This window comes from Uloborus diversus, chromosome 1, assembly GCF_026930045.1.
Source record: "Uloborus diversus isolate 005 chromosome 1, Udiv.v.3.1, whole genome shotgun sequence".
In the NCBI taxonomy this organism is placed as follows: Eukaryota; Metazoa; Arthropoda; class Arachnida; order Araneae; family Uloboridae; genus Uloborus; species Uloborus diversus.
This window is the reverse complement of record NC_072731.1, coordinates 77169717-77192231: the sequence shown is the minus strand read 5'-3', so window position 1 is coordinate 77192231 and position 22515 is coordinate 77169717. Positions and strand designations below refer to the sequence as shown.

The 22515-nt window shown below is 33.9% G+C and overlaps 1 protein-coding gene across 4 annotated transcripts in view; it reads left to right on the top strand.

Moving 5' to 3' along the window:
• Window positions 1-15216, top strand: part of LOC129230504 (far upstream element-binding protein 1-like) — a 159559-nt gene extending 144343 nt beyond the window's left edge. For 3 of the 4 annotated variants that reach the window (XM_054864909.1, XM_054864930.1, XM_054864922.1), the window contains exons 18-19: window positions 6197-6576; window positions 14482-15216. In XM_054864909.1, the coding sequence (XP_054720884.1) occupies window positions 6197-6574 (378 nt within the window). In that variant the 3' untranslated portion in view covers window positions 6575-6576; window positions 14482-15216. The remainder of the gene's footprint in view (window positions 1-6196; window positions 6577-14481) is intronic. The other variant, XM_054864915.1, reaches the window with a different exon arrangement.
• The last annotated feature ends 7299 nt before the right edge of the window (window positions 15217-22515 follow it).

The following is a 22515-nucleotide window of genomic DNA, read 5'->3' as shown; positions in this document are numbered from 1 at the left end:
AAATCTAATATCCTAACACTAAGATTCTAAAAATGTTTCAAAAAATTAAGTCCCTAACGCTCATTTTAACAATCGCTTCTGCTTATATTTGCCTCCATATGTCACACCGGAAATGCGAACGTAAGAACCATGATCAGTTCCCAGTCATCGGGAGATTACGTCATACATCCGCTCATGCCCTGACGTCACTGTTGGCAAAAGCCATTATTTTGGTTCTTGGAGAGATTCGTAAAAAGCTTGAATGTATGTTTATATTGTTTAAAACTTACCTGTAAGTTCAAACCTACCCAAGAAAAAGATTCCCGGTTTTAAAAGATGTAATTTATCCGGCGGGCGTATGAATGAAATCCTCAAGTGACTAAACACCCAACAAGTCAATCACGTATTTCGCCCATCGGCGGACGTGATGTCAGAACTCAGAGTTGAGGATCTTTCTGCTGAAAGCAGTGAAGAAGATAATTTAAAATAGCAACAGTTAAAATAGTAACTGTGTTTTGAGTTGCTTTGAGATGCAGCAGATGTAAATTTTGATGACGTCACCTCATTGCGTCGGGGTAACTGATGGTTTAAATAGAAAGTCAATCAATCAATCGATCTCTTATGATTTGCTTCCGTTCTGCAGACGGTTTGTTTTGATATGAGCATGTGAGCTCTGATTTGTCCACGCAGGGGACGTGGAAGTTTATGAAAGAAATGTAAAATTAAAGTTCGTTTTGCCTGCCTGAAGTGTAGGATAAGTTCTGAAACAGTACCCTATGTTTGGAAGGCGGTTTTGTGAAAATAAAATTAAAAGAAAGAAAGAGTTGATGTATTGAAAAAGGCTTAGCAGGACCGGAGGACCGAAGCTGCTCATCCTAGGTTCCGAGCTGGTCGGACCGTACGGGTTCAGTGTAGGGAGAGGCATTTCTTTGAATGGTGAGGTGACCTCTAATAGACTCTACTACTGAATGTTCTCCTGTTTGGCAAAGAAACCAGGTAAATAATTTCCTGTACTGCATATGGTGAGGAGCTCTCTATTGTGGTATGGGTGTGCCTGGAATGCAGTGACCATTGACAGAGGATGGTCTGTCGTCCACGAGTGGACGTGTGGTTTTTTCAACTTAAAAGTTCATCCTTTTGATGGATGTGGCCTTCATGTTTTGTGTGCCAAGTGCTTGTGAGTGGACTTAAAAGGGTATGAAATTTTTCCAATAGTTTTTCTTGGAAATGTGGCATGCTGTTTAGGGTTGTTTATTGAGGACGTTTTAGAACTGAAATTTAGAGAAAACGATTAATGTGATATTTCTTGTTGATGTATGTTGGGGGGAAATATTTAATTTGTTAATGGGTATTTGATTTTATAAATGTTGAATATTTGTTTTTCCTATTTATATTTATACATATGTTTTAAATAAAATGTTATTTAAATTGAAATTCAGTTTCCATTGCTTCATTTCTCCCGAACTTACCATTCCACATCCGTTGTCCTTTTTCCGGGGGCCAACAGTCACATCCTACGAATCCTTCCTTCTGATGTTTACATTTTATTTTTCCGATCAGCGATTTGAAACAGGCGTCCTAAAATTGGACAAAAATAACTGCTTGTTCATTAATGAAGAAAAACAAGTGAGTTAATACATTTACACTTAGCTTTTAAAAACAATTGTTGAGAATAATACTTGAATTCACATTTTATGGCTATCACCCCCTGAACCAAATCACCCCTGTGGGGGCGATCACCAAAGCTAGATAATGTAGATGCACATACGCACGCCTTGTGCGGATACATCCACTGACGTGCGGATACATTCCCCACGGAGTTGCACCTCGTGCGATAATCGTAAAAGTTCTTACTCTACTTCTAATTCATTTTAAATTGATATTCATATTATTTATTCAGATTATAAAAAATATTACAAGATAGTATATACACCAGTGCATTCGGTGGGTGTATTCACTGCTGTGCAGATACATTCGCCACGGGCATGCGCATCTCGCAATAATCGTTCAAATTCTTACTGCTTACTTCTAGTTTGTTTTAAACAGATGTTATTTAACTAATTTGTAAAAGTTATAAATATGTACGCAATTGTGTAAAAATACACAATTGCGCTGATATATATGCAATTGCGTAAGGTGGATACATTCGCTGCTGTGCTAAATACTGTTGGCTATTGAAAAAAAAGTTATCGATTCTCATGCAAATTCGTTCTTGCACGTCGGCTGGGTGTAATGGCCAAAAAAAAAAGTCGCATGCCATGGTTGGACCACCTTTTGCGTGTATTACAGCTTTCATACGCCGTGGCATTACTTCAGTGAGCTTTTGTAGAGTATCCGTTTTTGTTTTCGCCCACAATTCTATCAAGAGGTCTCCTAAACATTCGATAGATGAAGGAAGTGTGGTGTGTGATCTTAAATCCTTTTCGAATATGTCCCACAGATTCTCGATTGGATTGAGGTCTGGACTTTGTGGTGTCCAAATCATGTGTTGAAATGATGCATCGTGCTCATCGAACCAAGATTTAACAATTTTAGCCTGGTGTACTCAGGCGTTATCGTCTTGGAATACACCAGTACCGTCAGGAAAATAAAAGTCCACAGATGGCACAACATGATCATCCAAGATGTTAAGGTACGGTGCAGACTTCATTTGGTTGGTGCACAATGCAGCCAAGCCTAATCCAGATGAACAGAAACAACCCCAGATCATTACACTGCCTCCGAAAGAGTGCACAGTAGGAGCGAGACATGTAGAGTACATTGTTTCGTGTGGCTCTCTTCGAAACCTGATGCGTCCGTCATTTTGAAAGAGTGTAAATCTTGACTTATCGAACCACATGACCTTTACCAATCATTCACTGACCAATTTTTATGATCTTTTGCAAATTGCAATCTCTTTCTTCGATTAATGACTCTCACAGGTGGTTTCCTTATGGCAACATATCTTCTTAGTCCCAATTTTTGAAGTTCTCGTCACATTGTGCTCTTGGAAATTGTTTTACTTCCCTCATGGAAGAGTGCTGTGAGTTGAATGGTCGATTTCTTGCGATTTTTCTTCATTAATTGCTTCAGAGAACACCGGTCACGTTTGTCCAGAAAGGATTTACGACTACAAAGATGTCGCAAACAGGTATCTTCTCCACCATCTTTCCACCTTTTAATAATGCGTTGAACAGTTCACAATCCTATACCACTAATTTCAACTATGTCTTTGCATTTGTCCCACTTTGGTACAGGCCAACAATTTGCCCCTTTTTGAACTCTATTACATTACTTCCTCAAACACAACTACAGATTCCAGCCAGGCTTATTTCAAACTAAGCAGTCTTCTAATGCAATGCCCGCATTTTAAGCTTGCATCAAGCAAAGATTTATGCAAATATCTGTAATACTCATCTAATCACCTTCTTCGAAAATTGGAACGTTTAAAATTAGACCGCGACTTTTTTTTTGGACACTTAGTGTACAAGCTTATCCCAGTTGCCACTTGGTGGCGTTTTTGCTCCTGCCTTCTCATTGGATGAGTTCGGGGGCTGTGATGACAATGATAGCCACTAATAGCCAATCAGGTTCGTACTCGGGCTATTGAGTTCGTATATAAGATCACGGGCTAGTAGATGAAATGTGTTCTTGGATGGCTGTCTTGAATAGCAGTCGTGTGTAATATTATAGGATTCTTGTCATGTAGTATTAGTGTTGCATATTCGTCTTTAGCTGCTGTTCGGCTGTGGCGTAAGTGATGGAGTTGTATACGTGATATGGTTCATTAATTTAAATTCCTCCGGTTATTCTTACTTATCTGTTAGATGACAGTTTAAAATGTTTACCCTAAGGCCCAGTCTTTTTTTTTTCATACTCTTAATCAGTTTTTAACTCGTTACCAGTTTTTAACCTTTAATAAATGGTTTATTGATTTTAAAAAGGGGAAGGATTTATGTGTTGTATTCAACAGTCTACATGTATTCATTTAGCATACATTTTGTGAAAAACATATGGTATGCTAACAATGCGCATCTCGCTGTAATCTCGAGTATAATGTTCTAGTTTCCCACCTGTCCTATTTTTCCTTCTGTTAAAAAATTACCAAAATATTAATCCTCCTTTCTTTTCTCCTATTCATTAAGTGGTGATAACTGAGCAATTCTTTTCATGTGGTTTTGTATTTCTTTTTTTCTTTTGCGCTCAGCTCAAATGACAAAAGCACTTGTGGCTTTAAAGCTTATCATATGGGGGCATCAAGTTCGCACTTGCCATATTTTTGGAAGTTTGTACCTCACCCAGCGCAACCGCCGAGCTTTAAGTTTAACAAACAATGTGAAAGAAATGTTGTTTCTGTTAGGTTTTTTTTTTTTTTTTTTTGAAGATATCTGGAACGCTTTTTAAACATTAAATATTTCAAAAAAATAATTTCTTAACTACTTACTGATAGTTAATCATCCTAAATCCGACAATCACGGACTTTGCTGAATTTCAGATCGCAGCCGAAAATTTTAACATAGCGCATGAAAAAACTTGGAACGATCACCTTTGTGGGTGTTTAAAAAAGTTATGAACTTACTTTGAAATAATTACAGGATAAAATTTCAGCACCTTAGTCCAAAAACGCGATGCTTAAAGTAGGAGATTCGAACCTTTTCGAAAACTTAGACATTTTTCCGATTTTGGCTCAATTCTTTTAACTAAAAGCTAAAGAAATAAAACACAATCTGGAATTATTTTATGTTATCTTCCTGTTAATTAAAGACTTAAATTACAGTAGAACCTAAACTGTACTAAAAAGGCGGGACACACTGATTATGAATTCATCAATTTTTTTGCATAGTTGATTGCTTGGATCTAAAAAAAAAGCATGTTTAATAATGCTACCAAAAATTCAAAATTAAAATTTTGTTATTTTTTATTAAAAACTCATTTTGAACACATTTCCGATCATTTCGAAGAAAGTTCTAAACATTTTATTTTGCTTCTTTTCAAAATAGCTTATTTTCTGTAAAATGTTGTAAATTGTAAAAGAAGAAAAAAAAACATTGTATGTGCCGCTCTGGCAGTATTCACTGCATCGGATCAGTACTTTATAAACTTGTTTTTCTCGTAAGCACCGCAGCTACGCTCGAGAAAATACGGTATGGTTTTGGAATCCTTAATTGTGTGCATTGGGCTTTTAAGGGACCAAAGGCAGATGGAGGACTTGCTCCTTGTGGCACCTCTCATCTTCATAAATATCACCTTTGCTACTAGATTTATTGCACTTGTTTTTGTCCCCTCCCTTAACAGAGGCTGCTTTTCCAAGCAGCAGTGAATTGCTAGTTTTTTCCTTCATTCTCAGAAATGTGGGTATCCTATTAATTTCTGGACTTGATAGTTTAACAAGATAAAGTCCCCACTAATCTATGACCTGCAGTGGAGAAATGATTCCCAAAAACATGTGAGCTTACGAATGCAAAGATATCTGCTAAAAGAAGCTTAGTTTTAAAATTTTGAAATTTAGCTTAGGTATTTGCATCCATAGGCTCACATAATTGGCATGAAAATTAGTTCCTTGTAACCTCAAAGCATATACTACCTGCAATTATTTGCAATTTTGTACTTTATAACATTGTTTTAGCCAATCAAACATTTAGGAAATTATTCCTTACTTATCTGGAGGAAAAAAAATATTCCGGGTTTTAAAAAAAAGTTTTTTTTTAAATCCGTATCCCCTCTCCCCCCCCCCCCCTGTCCTGTTTTTTTTCCTTTACGTGATAGATTTATTAGCTTGCAGATACTTTTGAGTTGTGTGCACAGATACTTTATATTTTTATCTGACTCTGGCGATTGCAGCCAGGTTGGGAGAATCACTCTCCCTAAACCATGTATAATAATACCTTTGAAAAATGATCTATTCATAGCAGGGATCAAAGTAGGAAATATAGGATCTATATTTCCTATAAATCCTATATTTCCAAACAAAATCCTATTTTTTTTGGTACCCGAGAGGAATTCTACACTTTTGCATAAAGAGTCGTGTGACCTTTTATTAAAAGTTATCAAAATGTGTCATGTATATTTTTCATAAAAGGTCCTATATTTTGTCCGTTGGTCGCTTTGATTCTTGCTCATAACTAACTGTTAAGAAATGAGTTTCTTACTGCAAGAACATGTGAACTTGAAGATGCATACATGTTCATTCTTATGTTAAAATATAACTATTACAAAGTTTATTTTTTCTTGACTGTAGCAACCTGGACAGACCTTTTCTCAGGCCCAGCCAACGACAACAGCACCTGGACAAGCTGGTGCTCCTCCAGTCAGTGCACCGCAGCCAGCTCCCCAGCCAGCTGCTCCACCAGTTCAGCCACCTCCAGCCTCTGTTCCTCCTGCGGCACCACCTGTTCAACAGCCTCCCGCCGGTGCTCAAGCACCACCTGCACCAACTGGTGTTCCTGCGCCAGGACATCCTCAACCATTTCCCCCTGGTGGCCCTCAAGGCCAATGGCCAGGTGCACCCGGTCCCTTTGGACAGCCTTTTGGACAGCAGCAGCCCAATGCATTTGTAGGATACAACTATCCTGGATATGGGCAACAGTCATTTGCTGCTGCTGGTGGTCCTCAATAACCGTAAGTATGCAGTTGACCTTTTTCAATGTTCAGTTAATGATTGCATTTGTGTGATGCATGTCAGGTTTGGTAGTATTAGGGTTGATAATATGCAGGGTGTCTGTGCATATGGAAAGTCATGATTTTCAGCAAAAAAAATGCTCAAAATTCATGGAAAATAACTGACATCTGGTCATAGATTTTTGGTTCTAGAATATGCATATTCATCGAATTCTACAAATTAGGTGTAAGATTTACGCATCTTAGCCGTTTCTTACGTTTTTACCCTTCAGTCCCGATTTTTCACACATTTTGAAATCTGATTACATCCGCTTCTATGAATATCGCTCGTTGTTCTTTACAATGTTATTCTTCCATTTTGACGTTTATAATTTTGTATTCAGCATTATTTTTAACCTCCTTATATGTGTAGTTGTATTTGGGGACTTGTATATTTCTAATTTTGCCGCTCTCATTCAACTCAAAAATTTTAGATCACTCGCATCCGAGTTGATTGACGAGACTCATAAAAATTTTTCATTAATTTTCAGCAGTGTCTTAAGTTAATGAACATTTTTGAAAATAAAATTAGTCAAAAGAAATAATTAAGGAGATTTAGGATATAGATAAAATACAGAAATTGGGGAATTTTCAATCTGGAATTTTTTTCAATATTTGTTGCCTATCCTAAAATTTTGGCGATAGTAAATCTGGTAAGTTAATGGATATCTTATATTCAGCTTAAAAGAAATGACAAAAAATTTTAGTTTGCTTTTAAAAAAAAATTATAAATATAATTAAAAATCTAATAACACAACTAAAGATTTATTTCATTAAGTAAAAGATTAGCAATATAATAAATGTTTTTAAGCAGTATTTTTCATCATGTGTATAAAATGCTGTGTAGAAAATTTTGGTTTTATGTAAGGAATATTAAATAGTATGTTGCTTGAATAATTTAAACCATCAAAGACATGTTAAGTAATATGATTTGTATGTTTTGTTCAGGTGCATAATTAAAGTTATAGCATTAAAAGCATTTTAAAATTGTAGCAATAGAGAATGCGTAACAGAATTGTAATTTAAGTTCTGATGAGCAGTCAGATTTCCCTTAAAATCCAATGCAATTTTTAGTTTCCCCTTCTCTCAATACAAAAAAGTTTCAGATAAATTGATTTTTTTAAAATCAAGGATTGTAATTAGGAAGCATTATTTTTTTTATTGGAAACATTATTTTAACGCTTTTGTTCTTAGATTCTATTCGAGATTATTCCATGCTGCTGGCAAGCACAAAGATGTGGCAAGCACGATTTTGAAGTGGGATTGATCAAATGGGAAACTTTTTGTTAATTAATTGATTAATTTAAACATTGATTGAACTCCCAAATAATTAATATTGATTTTAGCCTATTGTTGAGTGAGAACTGAAATAAATATTTAACCCGTTGCCAAAGGACAATAAGAAAGCCAGCTCTGCTTTTTGTAATGAAATTTCCTACTGTGATATGTCAATTGAGAATAGATAAAACATAGAGAGAGAGAGAATGAAGCCTTCATTTCTTGAAAACAACGATTTTAGGTCCCGTTATATATTTTAAAGTAAAGTACTGGAAGGTTCATGCAAAACGTGTGTTCTGTCGTCAAAGTTAACCATGTGACCCGATCGGTGCTTTAGGTTTTCCTAACCAAATGATCAGAAAGTCTGTATCTAGTTACATTTGTTTCTTGGCTCAAATCCATCTCAGTTTTGGCACCAATGTCAAGAATACTTTAAGAATTATCAAACTAATCAGTACATTATTAAAGGAAAAGATGATAGAATTAAAAGACGAAACAAATTTCATTTTCGTCCAGATAAATTACAACTGGGTAGTTCTGGACACAAAAGATCAGTGCAGTGGAAGATCTTTATCTTTGGTGGAAAGAACAAATTAGGCAATGTATGAAGTTTTAAAAGTTTTTGTTTGAAAGATCAGACTGCTAATTGGTCGGAGTTGGCTTCGCTCAGTGATCGGCTGGATTACAGTAACGTGGTGGCTTGGCGACTTTGGCTATAAACAATAGAGTTGCGTGATCATTTGTTTACATTTTAAAGCTACTGCTAATGTAATTGTATTTTTTGTTTATTTGGCAAAAGTTTTTAAACTGCAAAGAACTGATTTTCGTTTTTAAAGAGTGTTTAGTCATTTTAGTTGAAGAATGTGTTTATTTTACATCGGGAGTGGGGGTAGGGGATGAGTGATTTTCGCTTATTCAGAGAACTGTTTTTACCTTTTTCATTTTTCTAAACAATATCCTTTCAATTGTTTTATTCTTTTTCATAAGGAGGATGTTGCAACGGGATTTCCTGTTCGTTCTAGATGGGTAGTTAGTTTTTTGCACTTAATATATCTAAGGACGCTTTTTATCCTTTGAGTATGACTGAAGGAACAACCATCAAGTACGGGAGAAAAAATAGTTAATAAAATAACTGCTCAGTGGGCATTAGATAAATCAAATTGTAATAAATATAATCATTCTGACACCAAGCAGCTTAAAACATTTTCTTTTCAATCTTTTTTTCCAGTTCAAACATTTGATGGTTTATTCAAACTTTTTTTTTAACTTTTCAATTTACAAAGTTAGAACAGAAAAACGTCTGTCGGGTCCTCGAGTCAATCCATAAAGAATAAAATTACCTACACGGTAAGAAATGTGTGTGATTAAGTTAAATGAAACAAAGTTATACAGAATGTAAAATAACTATATCCTTGTGCCTGCATAATCCGCTAAGTGCATACTGCAAATTGGTCAGAAGGTGGGGGGGGGGGGAGTTATCACTTTGAATGTTTTAAGTTAGAAACATTGGTTCCAATTTTAATTTTATGGTGTATCGTTAATTAGCTTTTAGATTTCTTTTCACTATTTTCATAAAATATTTCACTAATTTACTTACCTACAGTAGAGTTGAAGGTAGTTTTTTTCATAAACATATAGCAGACTTGGGATTTTTTGATCACAGAATCAAGTTTACTTATCAGGTTCTCAGGACTAATTTTTAAAATTGTTATTGAATTAACGCTAAAGTGAGAAATAAGATTTGCTGCACACTGAATTTTGGAAGTGCAAGGATTAAAGAAATTAATTGGTCAGAAAAAAATGTTATAGACACTTGATTTAAATTTTTTTTTGTTTGTGTCATGGTTTTTATTAGACTTTTCTCTTTTAAGTTTTCAATTTGTTTTTTGAGTTATTCTAAAAATGCAACATGATTCCTTAAACCTTGGAGTTACCTTTTGCGTGACTTTGGGTGTTTTTTCGTTAAATTGCATAGCCTTTTCTGGTGGATTTTAATACTTTTTCTCTCCATGAATATGCGTTCATTTCTTTTTACAGAAATGTTCTCAAATCTTATGGTTTATATATAAGAACTTTTAACTGTTAAACCGTTGTAATTTAAAGAATATTTATCATTATATATTCTTAGGCAATGATTTATCTTTGCTTTCTCATGATCAAAGAAGCAAATAAAAATATAACTTTATCAACGTTTTTATCACTTTTCAGAATTTCTCATTTCTTTTAAACTGTTAAAACATTTCTTTGTTAACAAATGCTCTTATTTCTGTGTGTTGCCTTTTTGCTTTTGAAAAATAGTAATGAATGCAAGATTTTTGACGTGCATTAAAAATCCTTGTAAAGTCTTGTCTACAACCTCTCTTTGCAATAACCAAACTTTGTTTTATCAATTTAATTTTGTATATATTTATGAATTTTTCACTTGAAATTCTTGATTTTCATTTATGATGACATGCTTCTATTACAAAAACTTATTAACCATTTTATGACCTTTTCAGTAGCATTTTGTTTTCATTTACTTTTTGAAATTGAAACATTTGTTCATATGTTTTGATTCTTGAAATATTGTTTACTTGTTTTTTTGCTATTAGACTGTGCATAATTCCTTTATTCATTCCCCTCCTTTTTCTTTCTATTAAGTTATTAAAATGTGAGAATTGTATAAAAAAAATTCATGTCATATATTCTTAATTCAATTATCTAACTTATTTGTAACAACCAGTCATTTTTAACATTTATTTAATGATTCTTTTTCTATTTTTATGTCCTTCAATTATTAAAAACAAGGTTTGTGCATGTCCTAAGCCCTTTATTTACTATATGTGAATTTAATAAATGTAGCCGACCCGTGCGAAGCATTCAAGCTTGAAATTTATACCCCTACTTCAAAAACACCTATGTAAAAGTTAGAAAACTAAGAGCATTTACTGTGCATTGATTTTAATGCCTTAACTTAGAAATTATGTTCAAATGATTCCTTTTAAAATGCTAAATTACAGACCACTCTAATACTGAGATCAGATATCTGGAAGCTCTCCTTTTTATCAATACAAGACGAAGTTTGCAATTTAACCGAATGAATTCACACAATTTTTGTTTGCGTGTCTTTTTTTTTATAGTAATAAAATGTGAACTGTTTGATTTTTTTTTTGCCGGAAAGGGAGGGGAAGAAATTTTTTTAAATCATACCTTACTTATGAATTTTGATGTTATGGAAGTAATGGCATTCCTGCAAAAAATAAAGAAAAAAAAAATTAAGTAATAATATATATCGATTGTATGAAGATTGAAGTTATGTTAGAGTTTCATCGTGAAACACAAAGTTTGATGTCTTGAAAAAGAGCCAAATCATAAACAATGGTTTTTTTCTTTTTAATGAAACACAAAAGTGATGGAGTCTGTTCAGTCTTGCAAACTTTTTTCCCCCTTTAGTAAATCAAAATAAATAAATAAATAAATAAATAAAATATAATAAAAATAATATCTACAAATAAAAAGCAAAAAATGTTTTTGTGCATCTTTTTTTCCCACATCTGTTATCAAAATAAACCATACTATGTGCTTTGAGATATTATGCTTCCTTTCAACTACTTTTTTTTTATTTAATGTTACTACTTTTAATATCAATAAGGTAATTAATTTGCCAGAAGATCACAGATTTAGTACTTTATTTGTATTGTGAGGCATAATAGGCTGTTGTAGGCAGATTTATAAATTCCACTACCCTTCCAACTGTTTTCCTTCATAAAACTTCCATTTCTCCTCTGATTACTCTTCACCACAACTCGCTACCTTTTTGTATGAAGTGTTAGAATTGCTATGCAACAATGCATAACACAGGTAAAACTGTGACAAACTTCCTACATTAAGAATCGAGCATGAGTCACCTAGATGAAAAGTAGTAGTTATAATTAGAAAATCTTATTGACTGGCATTCTTAGCTACCACCAAGCTTTTCTTGCTTTCCTTATTTCCTTATTACAATTTTACTGACTAATAGTTAGTCTAGTCATTCATGTGTGTTCTTTGTTTGACATAGCGGAAATATTTTTTTCCATTTAGGTAGTTAACTTAAGAACATTTGCCACATTTATATGGACCCTTTCAACCCCAGAAATTCCGGTTAATACCCGGGTTAATGTGGATATTTCTTGCTCCTGCTATCAACTGGACTGAAAGCAGGTTTTTTACCCAGAATGTACTTTACGTATAAAGAGTTTTGTTTACTAGCTGAGCAAAACCACTCTCTGGGATGCAGGGTCCACAAGCTCTCTTTGAATGTGAACGGTGTATTTTCCAGACATAATTTTCCAGTATTTTTACTGAATTAAGTGCTTTTTGATAGAGCAAAATACTGTATGCAGAAAAAAAGAAGGGGTATTAGAAGTTAAATTCAACATGATCCAGTTAATTTCATGCATCCAATTAAAATAATCTTATATAGATGCAAAAATATATGGGAGAACTTTCAGCTGTATTAAAATACTTTAATAGTGTTGTGTTAGTTCATACAGCCATGCTATTTCAGTATTTTTCAGCTGTTTGAGTCATATATCTGATTTTTCAACCGGTTTTTTTCCCGGAGTTGTAGCAGGGAAATGAGAGAAACAAAATTCTTTTGTAAACACGCTATTCAGTATTTTTCTATTGTGTGCTACTTATTTTTACTTCCTTTTACAAAAAAGGAAGTATTGTATTCGCGAAAAAATTTTCACTCAAAAATCGACCTTAATATTCATTTTACTCACCCCCGAATGAATATTGAGTTTTTTTTCGACTCAATCACACGTGGATAAGTGCCTAAGAACATATAGACACACGAAATATCCATAATGATTATTCCCGAGTTAATTACAATGAATTTTCTCGTCATATATGTATGTATGTACGTACGTACGTATGTATGTGCGGATGTATGTGCATAACTCAAGAACAGTAAGTCTTAGAAAGTTTAAATTTGGTAAGTAGATTCCTAGTGGAGTCTAGTTGTGCACCTCCCCTTTTGGTTTCATTCAGGTGTTTCTAAAGGGGTCTTTTGCCCTTTATTTGGGAGGAAATCAGTTAATTTCAATGTAAACTGAAGTGGAGTTATAATTTGGTGGACACTAGACGATATATCGCCAATCTTTTGGTTGCCAACTTGGCGAAAAATTTAGCGATTTTTTTTTTTATAATAATTTATTTGTTATTATTATTTTCTTAAAATCTGGTTTCAATTAGGCCACTGTTGGTGATATTTAGAGAGTAAACTATTGAATCACATTAAAACTGCCAATAATGGGGAAATGACATTAAATTGGAGTAAAAGGAAGTCATGTGATGCACATATCAGCTTGTTTCAAATCACCGAAGTAAATTGCTATTTAAATGACACAATAGTTTGTCTTCAAAAATGTCTTGTAGCAGAATCATTTAGTTTTCTGTGACAAAACGCCTTTGTTAGTATGTTTTCCATGAAGCATATTTTAAGTATCAAATGCATGTAAATTACTTAATTATTAAAAATACATTATTTCCCATTTTGTAAAACCTAAGTGCCCTAAAAATATTTGAGTCTGTTTCTTTTTTTTTTAAGAATTAAGAACATAGCAAAATATGATTGAATAATTTAGAATTATACACTTTGATTATGAAGAGAAAACAAAACTGATGAAATCTTGCCAATAACTTCATAAAATGTCAATCTGCTCATTCCCAGACTTTTTTTTTTTTTTTTGTATTCATGATAAAGTTCACCTTTTCTTTTTTAATTCTGTCTGAATTTTAATAAATTTCCTGCAAAAGCAACACAATCGATTTCCTGCATTAAATAAGTTGTCATGATAAATAAGAAGTTCTGAAAATGTGATTTAATAAATTTTGGAACAGCAAATTATATTCTTCGTGAAGTTTAGCAAAATATTCCTCATAACTTTCTTTTGGTATAGAAGATTTTTAAGGTGCAATTTCTTCAGCATTTATATATTTTCATTCTGGTATTAAGTGGTTCTATATTGATGCTACATTTCTATTCATTCGAAGTTATTATGGATTAATGTAATTTGTCATGACATTGAACATAACTGGTGTGTCTTGCATTTAGTGTACTAGTTTCTTGTATTTGTTCTCCTTCTGCAGTTTGAATTATTTTGCTTTGTCTTTATACATGTTTTATGGTAATTTTTTAGTCTTCATCATAAGTATTTCTGCTTGTCTATGTATAGATTTGTTTTTAATTGTTTATACAACTTGTATTTTGAATCATGATTCATGTTGTATTAGTTGTTGGATTTCAAGTATGTGTTGAGGAATTTCTTGTGTTTGTGATTTTTCGGATTGAATTTTTTGAAATGTTGCTCACAGTATTTATGCTTAACATTTTATGTTTTTAGCTTCATATACTGTTGTAGTTATTATAAGGTTGATATGAATTGGATATTATGATGCAATTAGTTTTCTACTTCTCTTTTGAAAAAATTCAATATTAATACTAGATTTTGTGATGATTTGACTGTGGTTTTTTTCTCGTCTTTTGCTTCCTTTTTGAGTTACATGAATATGTGGTAGTAATTGTTTTGTGGTTCTGATTTGCATTATATTATACTACAGATGATCTCTATAACCTCATAATTGGTGGCAATGCATAAGCAACTCAAAATTAAAGCTCCTTCACGCTAGCCGTTTTGCTTGGCGTTCCAGAAAGTTCTGGGAGCCAATGTTCTAAAATCCGTAAGGTAAGCCGTGGTAAGTAGGCTAGCAGTTACAAAGTGGATTTATGAAATGGTAACCATAATTCTTTTTTTCCAGGTCCATCTTGTCATAACTTATGTATGAAATATGCAATTTTTGTTATGTTCTTTTGCAGAGTGTTGCTGGTTAAGTTATTTGTCTTCTGGTGCTGTCCTATGAAACGGAAGTTTTATCCATATGTCATGTGCTCTCAGTGATTATGCTTTTGGAAAATAAACTGGAATATAATGTGTTACTTACCTGACTGTAGTATTAAAATTTTATGTCTGTAATTTTATCAAAATTTATGCTCTCTCTCCTATCTAGTTCAGAAAAAAGACATCTCCACCAAAACATCCTCCTGCTTATCATTTTCTTTGTTTTAATTTTTGATTACTATCTAACAGGTTTCAAGCTCTTAATGGAAGCTTTCCAAGTTCAATCACCGGTATAATAATTTAGATTTTATTTTTTCATTTATTAAAATTGCAATTAGTGAATCAATGATGATGTGAATTAAATTTCAAATTCCTTGCCTATATATTCTTCCATGTTTTTTTTTTTTTTTAATTTGATGCATCATGTGTAGTTCATTTATGTAAAATAAAATTCATTCCATTATTAAGTCTTTTGTGTTGAATTTTTTATACGCTTTGCATTGCCAAGGAGAATCAACTTTCAATAGCTCAAACACTAAGTCCCAAGGGACTGGCTAAAACCTATGATGTATGCAAATTCCCAGAGTCTTCTCAAAAATTTGGGACTGAATGGAAGCTTAAAGATAAATGAATATTCCAGTTATTTTGAGAACTGTAGTTAACAGTTCTGAATTCATGCATCATGATTACAAATACAATGAGATAGAAATACACAGCAAATTTCCTCACACTGAAAGTACCACGGTGCAGTGGTGTGAGTTTTAAAAAAATGCCTATAATCCTATGTATATAGTAGAAACCATCTCACAATTGTTGGGAATATTAAATGAAAGAAAAATCCAAGATTTGAATGCACCAAAGTTTTGAGATCAACTTAAATGTGGGGCTAAGCGATGTATCGCAAAAAAACGGGGAACAACCCACATCAATTAACTGGTTCAGAATTTTTCTCTAAACCGATGCATCCACACTGCACTAAGTACAAAAAAAAAACAAACACTAACATACATACAGCAGTCTATGGTTGTTGCCCTTTTCAATCTTTAGTTTTTTCATACCAATGTTGAATTAGTAGTGTAACAAGCCAATCCGGCTTAGCAACGATGGTGTGATCAATTAATTATAGGAAACTTTTTTTAGCAAATGTTGATGGAAGTATTGTAGACCTTCACTCATTCCAAAAAAAAAGTCAATTTTAGTAGAGTAGTGTAATAATTTGCTAGAGACGTGCCGAGTACTCGGCCGAGTACCGAGTACGCGGCCTTTCACTACTCGGCCGAGTTACCAAGTACCAATTATGTTTTAAGAAGAACCATCGACACACATGTGATGAATTTTGAACTTATTGGAATAGTAGTATAGTCCTCCTTGTCCATATAATGGTTTTTAAAACTAAATTCCTGCTGAAATTTAATCACGCATTATATAAACAATTTTGATTGTGTCTAAAATTTAACAAAAAAATTATTTTTAAAATTAAAAATAAATAAAAGGTATGATTAATCAAGTTTTAATTAAAACAAATTACAGTAAAATCCCTCTAATGCGGACACTAACAGGACAATTTTTTTTGTCCGCAATAGAGAGGTGTCCGTAGGACAGGGGTTTAAGAATGTTATTTGCATTGGAACTGGGGAATTAAAAATTGTCTGCATAAGAGGAGTGTCTGCCTTTGAGGGGTGTACCTTAGGAGGGTTTTCACTGTATACCATACCTGCCAACCCTTCCGAATTTCCCGGAAGTTTTACGGATTTTTATGTCCTTTTCCGGTTATGAGCAAAATCTTCTGGATTTTTCACGTTTTGTAGGAAAAATAATTATCTCGCCACTTTTGGCGCTAACGATACTTTTGTGGAACGCGGCTCCGCGTTTTAGGCCAAGTAGCCAAGGAAAGGTTGCCGTAAGAGAATGGCACGAGAAGAAGCGAGGCAAGATTATGACGTCACTGAGTGATACAGCGCATGACTTCATCGGGATCCAATCAAAATTTTTGCTTCGTTCTTTTTTTAAGATGAGTAACAAATGTTATTTCCAAACTTTTAAAGAAAGCAATAAAAGTAATATTTACTAAACGAAAGTAATTTCAATTGATATGAAATTCATAACTAATATATTGTTAAATGTAAAGAGGGTAGGTGTCCTGTTTGATTTTATTTTGCGTTAAAATTTTGTGGATAAAAATAAAAAAATCTTCCGGATTTTTTTTCTTGGAGGTTGGCAGGTATGCTGTATACCAATCAATTATAGTTCTAGTCTGCCAAATATAAATAATTTTAAAAAGCAGATAAAACAAATGTGCAGGAACAATGCAGACACGTGTTTCTGCCCCCCCCCCCCCCCCCCCATTACAAGGAACGTCTTTTTCAGTGTATAACATGTGAGCTAAAGAATGAAAAGACATTCGACAAAAAAATCCGATTGTTGTCTTTAAATCCACGAGCTCCCATTTTGTGCATTGAAAAAAGAATTCCTTGTAACGCCAAAACATGTCTGCAGTAGTGATGGGCATAATCGAGATCTCGGGAATCGAGTACTTCTGATAATCGAGATCTTTTTAGTTCGAGAACTCGAGCGATTGATAATCGAGATCTCTTGAAATCGAGAACTCGAGCGATTGACTTCTCGAGATCTTCCGAATCGAGTACTCGAGCGATTGACTTCTCGAGATCTTTGGAATCGAGCACTCGAGCAGTGGCGGATCATGCAATTTTGAGGCCCCAGGCGCAACCTGATCCGGAGGCCCTCTAGTTGACACAACGAAAATGATATAGTTTCCTATATTTACAATGCAGAAAATCGAAACTTTTTTTTTTATATCTTTTTGAATCAACAAGCTTTGGATGGGGCGGGGGGTGTAGTAACGCTTATTTAAAAGGTTAAAACAACGACATTTCTGACAAAAAAAAAAAAACTTGACTGCGAAAAATTTTGTCTTCTGTTTTTTTAATAATTTAGGTAGTGCAGGTGGTGAGATTCGAGCCCCAATTTCAGACATCTAGCGAAATCCCAGCTTTACCCTGTTTTCCAATGCTCGTAACTCAGTGGCGCAACCTGAGGAAAATTTTTTTAGGGGGGGGGGGTTTCACTTGACCAGAAAAAAAAAGGAGAGAGAGAGAGAACATCTAATCGGATATGAAAGATCAGGAGAGAGGGAGGTCTTTGGGTTCTCCCCCGGGAAAAATTATGAACTGGTAGTTTAAAAAAAGCAGTTTTAGATTTTCTTTGCTGATGCTAGGGGGCAAAAAGGTGCAGCTGCCGGCAGGCCTGGATCTTCGTACCCGCAGACACCGTAATGCGGGGGTGCATCAGGCCTTTTCGGGGCCCAACTACGGCCCAAGAAATTGAAGAAAAAACTTTTTAAAAACTAGCACTGAGACTTATTAAAGTTACAATTGTATACACTGCTGACCTTTGAGGCCCTACAGATTTTGTTGCAATGGGTGCAATATTTATAGATCCGGTCCTAAGTGCAGGGGTCTCTAATGCCGTATTTAGAAATCTTTTTCGCGAGGGGCCCGGATTCGCGCATTGCCACTAAGAAGATGTTCGTTCTTGGTCTCGATTTTTAATGATTCCATTGTCCGACTGTTTTTATTTTGAATTCTAATTATTTTTTTATTCATCTTGTAGTAGTAAGGATAACAAGAGAGTGTCCCTTTAAGTGTGATGTAGAACACCCATAATTTTAGGGGGGTCCGGGGTTTTTTTTAAAAATAGATGTAAAAATCTGTATTTTAAGGCCTTATATGAGGTAATTAAAACTAAAAAAAATATGAAGAAATGTAGGCAAACAAAGTCTTTTAAAAGTTATGCATTCTTTTGCAAATCAAAATCAATCAAAATAAAAACTGCTTGCTCGAATCGGTTGACATTAAAATCGATAGAGAAGAAAAACGAGAGAGGAGAAAAGAGAAGCACATCGTCATTTGCTCATATCGGCTTTTAGTGTAGTTTGTTTTTGATCACTTCCCCAACCTTCCCTCCTCCCCATCAGTAAATGCCCTACAGAATAAAAATTGTAAAATAAATGGCGTAGAGATTCAGAAAATAAGAACGAAAGAGTAATATTCTGGCAATTTGGACAATTCATACTTCATTTCCTTAATAAAAGACAAAATTGAAGAACATTTTAAGGAATTTCAAAAACTTAAATAATTTTCAAAGCCTAGAGCAGTTGAAATTAAATAAAGCACTTTATTTGTACTTTCAGAAGTTGATGTCTTACAAAATGATTATAACTTTGTAAGACACATTCGTTTTAAGTTTTAAAAAAAAATGCAACGAAATATTTCTCAAAACAAACAATTTTTTTTTCAATCACAAGTAAAACAGAAAATGAAATGAAGTAGAGTAAGTATTATTATTTTTTCTCATGTTCAAGATATTAAGAGTATGCAGTAGAAGTAAGATAAAAACTAGCAATAACAAAAGAACTTCCAAAATACTGTATTCGGTATTAAATAAATGGCAAGACATGGAACATATCAGTCACAAAAATTGATCTTGGAAAAATATGCTACAAAGACGCGAGAATCATGATTTTTGCATTTTTTACTCAGTATGTATCAAGGAGCTGAATTTGGCACATCTTGGTAACCAAATACTAGCCTAATCTAGAGGCCCGGTACTTGGGGAGTCCCCGGCTCGAAATCGGTGCAGTGTAAGTTTTATAAGAGTTTTTTGGTGAGGAGGGCAGGGACGCGCACTGGGGGGGGGGGGGAGAAGGGACACCTTTTGGCCCGAGCCTAAAGCGGGCCCAATATTTTTAAAACTAGGGTTGAAAATAGGGGTAAACAGTATGGAGGGAGGCCTGAGAAAGTCATTTGTGATTTCCTCAAATTTTCACTTGTTTAATAGTTACAAAATTAAGAATAAAAAAACTTGGTTATTTTCCTTTTCTGACATTAGAAATTAAAAAAAAAAAAAACTTTTAAGGTGCAAAATATTTCAGATTTCGGGGGAGGGGGCGTCGCTCCCCTCCCTCCTCTGGCTACGGCCCTGAGGGTCTCAGCGGGAAGTTGTTGAAATTGAAGTCTTAAAAACCCGATTATAGGTCATATTTATTGACTTAATGTGAGGGATGGAGCTCAGGGACTGCCTCTAATCGATTTTTTTCAAAACAATAGATCGAAATTATTCCTCCTCCCTCCTTCTCAATTTCGAAACTGTATAGTTTCAATAACGCAACTGAAGACAAACTTTGCGGGATGTTTAAAATCTGTTGAAAACTTCGTGAGAGATTTGCTTTTGTTTCTTGCTTAAAAACTGTACAGTATAATGAATTCTATACTTAACGGATAGCTTAATAGGTTAGACCGGCTATAGTTTATACACATTTTACATTTTGATTTTTGTAATTATTGTTAGTTTATATTTTTTGTTACTGATGTTACATACCAAAACAAAATTTCAACGGATGCAAATACTATTTTCCTATTAAATAATGATTTCAAACCTTTGTAGACATAATGTATTAGCAGTAATAAAATCCTAAATTTCTTCTCGAAATTTATCAACTATACCCAACGTGGGTCAAGTAGATACACAAATGAATAAACTGTTACGCTGACGTAATAAGAAGCGAAATGAAGTTTTTAAGAGTTGTTTTGGAAAGAAGATTTTCACAAAATATTTTGTTCGAGTGAGATGATAAAAGTAAATTTGATTTAGTTAATGTAAATAAAGTATGGCTATCTTCTCTGAAATACGCTCTTTTAAATATTTCCAAAATAATTTCATTCATTTGAGGTGGTTTTTTTTTTTTTTTTTTTTTTTTTTTTTTTTTTTTTTTTTTTTTTTTTGAGCAATCATGAATTGTTTATTACTTTCACTTGACCAAAGTTGATGTTCTGATTTTTCAGATTACCATGGCGACGGCTGTTTTTAATATTTATTTAGAGAACAAAATTTTCGGAGTCATAGTTACAAATCGTCTGAGGCTTAGCTCAAGCAGACATAGCATTTCAAAAAGTTTTTTTTTTTTTTTGTGTGTGTGTGTGTAAAATTAAGTTTTTTCAGGAAAAAAAAAACTTATCCCCTAGCTGAACTCTTAAACACCAAAACTTCATCTAAATACAAAATTTCCAGATTACTCATTCCCATCTTTTAAGATTGATGAGAAATAAAAATACATAACGTTATACGCTGCAAATAATCTTTATTATAAGTGTATTTACTGGTGAATATGGGCTATTAATTCTTTATTCGTATTAACCGCATCCGAATCACTATTTCTTTTTTGTGGATATGTCTCATATTGCAAGGAGCGTGCACAGAAATTTTGGGACCCATCATAAATGACTTTTACGGGTACCCATTTATATTATTTATCCCGAAGTATATTTCTCCCCCTTTGGGCCCCTTCTGGCTCGGGCCTGGGTCAAAGGTGTCCCCCCCCCCCATTCACGCCCTGATGTGTATTACCAATTCTAGAAAATCCTCAGTCATAATATGACGGATGTAACTTTCTTGACCATTTCCAGTCTGTTCCATTTGTAGAAACAAGAAACCTAACGAGTAAGTACTTATCGCAATTCATGATTGTAAAAAACGTAATTTGAATTCAAGATGTCGAAATTCAAATGCGAATCCTGAATGCTCTTTTTTGTGTGTGGGGGGGGGGGGGAGGGGAGGTAGTCATTTCTAAGCCTTTCTGGAAAAAGAAAATAACCATTAAAATTTGTGAGCCCATAAGTATAACTTGGTTTCAACTAGATCTAAATGCAATGTATCGACTTGACAGAAACAACGTCATTACGTTAACTCAGAAACGTGGGAAAAAACATCAGTGAATATCAGAAACTTCTGTTAGCAAAAATCATGTCTTCTTTCAAAAACCACAAATCTTGGTTAAATATGATATAATTACTTAAACACCTTACGCGACAGTTGAAAACAAACAATAAAAATTTACTTTTGTGCGCAAGAAAACATTTTTTTTACGGAAAACTTGCAAAAAAAAAAAAAAAAAAAAAACAGCTGTCGAATAGTCATAACTCGGCAGCAGGAAAAATTTAGTATCATAAAAGAATAGATGCGTAGGAGCATTGCGTCAAAAAGAACTTTTCCCGACTCTTTTGAAACAATTTCGTTTTTAAACTTATGATTAAAAAAGAAGTTAAGGCATTTTGGAGAAAAAAAAAAGTGTGATTGCTCACCTAATTCTCAGGGTTGTTTTATTATTGAAAAGGCTTTTTTCTTTCATTAAACTAGCAAGATTCTAAACACTGTTACAAGACAACACTCACTGCCTGTAGTACTGAATTGGATAAGAAGTTCTCCCGGCGATTTTCCAAGGTCAACCGAACCCCCTGCATTTAACGTGAAACTTGAGCCATAAAAATGCCTTTCCTTTTGTTACTTCTTATCTTAACACGCCACTTTCTCAGGGACACATATGACCTTGACAAAGAAGCGGGAATTCTCCGATCGTAGAAAAAGTGAAAGTGCTGAGTTACGGTAGAGCACGAAATATACTGGATGAAGCATTTCGGAGAAAAGAAACAAATATATTTTGAAACTTTAAACCTTATACATACAAAAAAAAAGAAAAAAAAACTTTTTTTTTTAATATCCAAATTTTCTCTGCTGGAAAATTCCAAACAAATTCACCAGAAGCATGGGGCCCTTTTTGGAGCGATCAGCCCGCACATAAAATCCAGGATTAACTGTCAATTTCCAGGAGTTTTGAGCATTTTCCACTCAAAATTATGATTTTCCTGGGCAAATCCACAAAAGAAAGTTTTTTCTCCCAGAA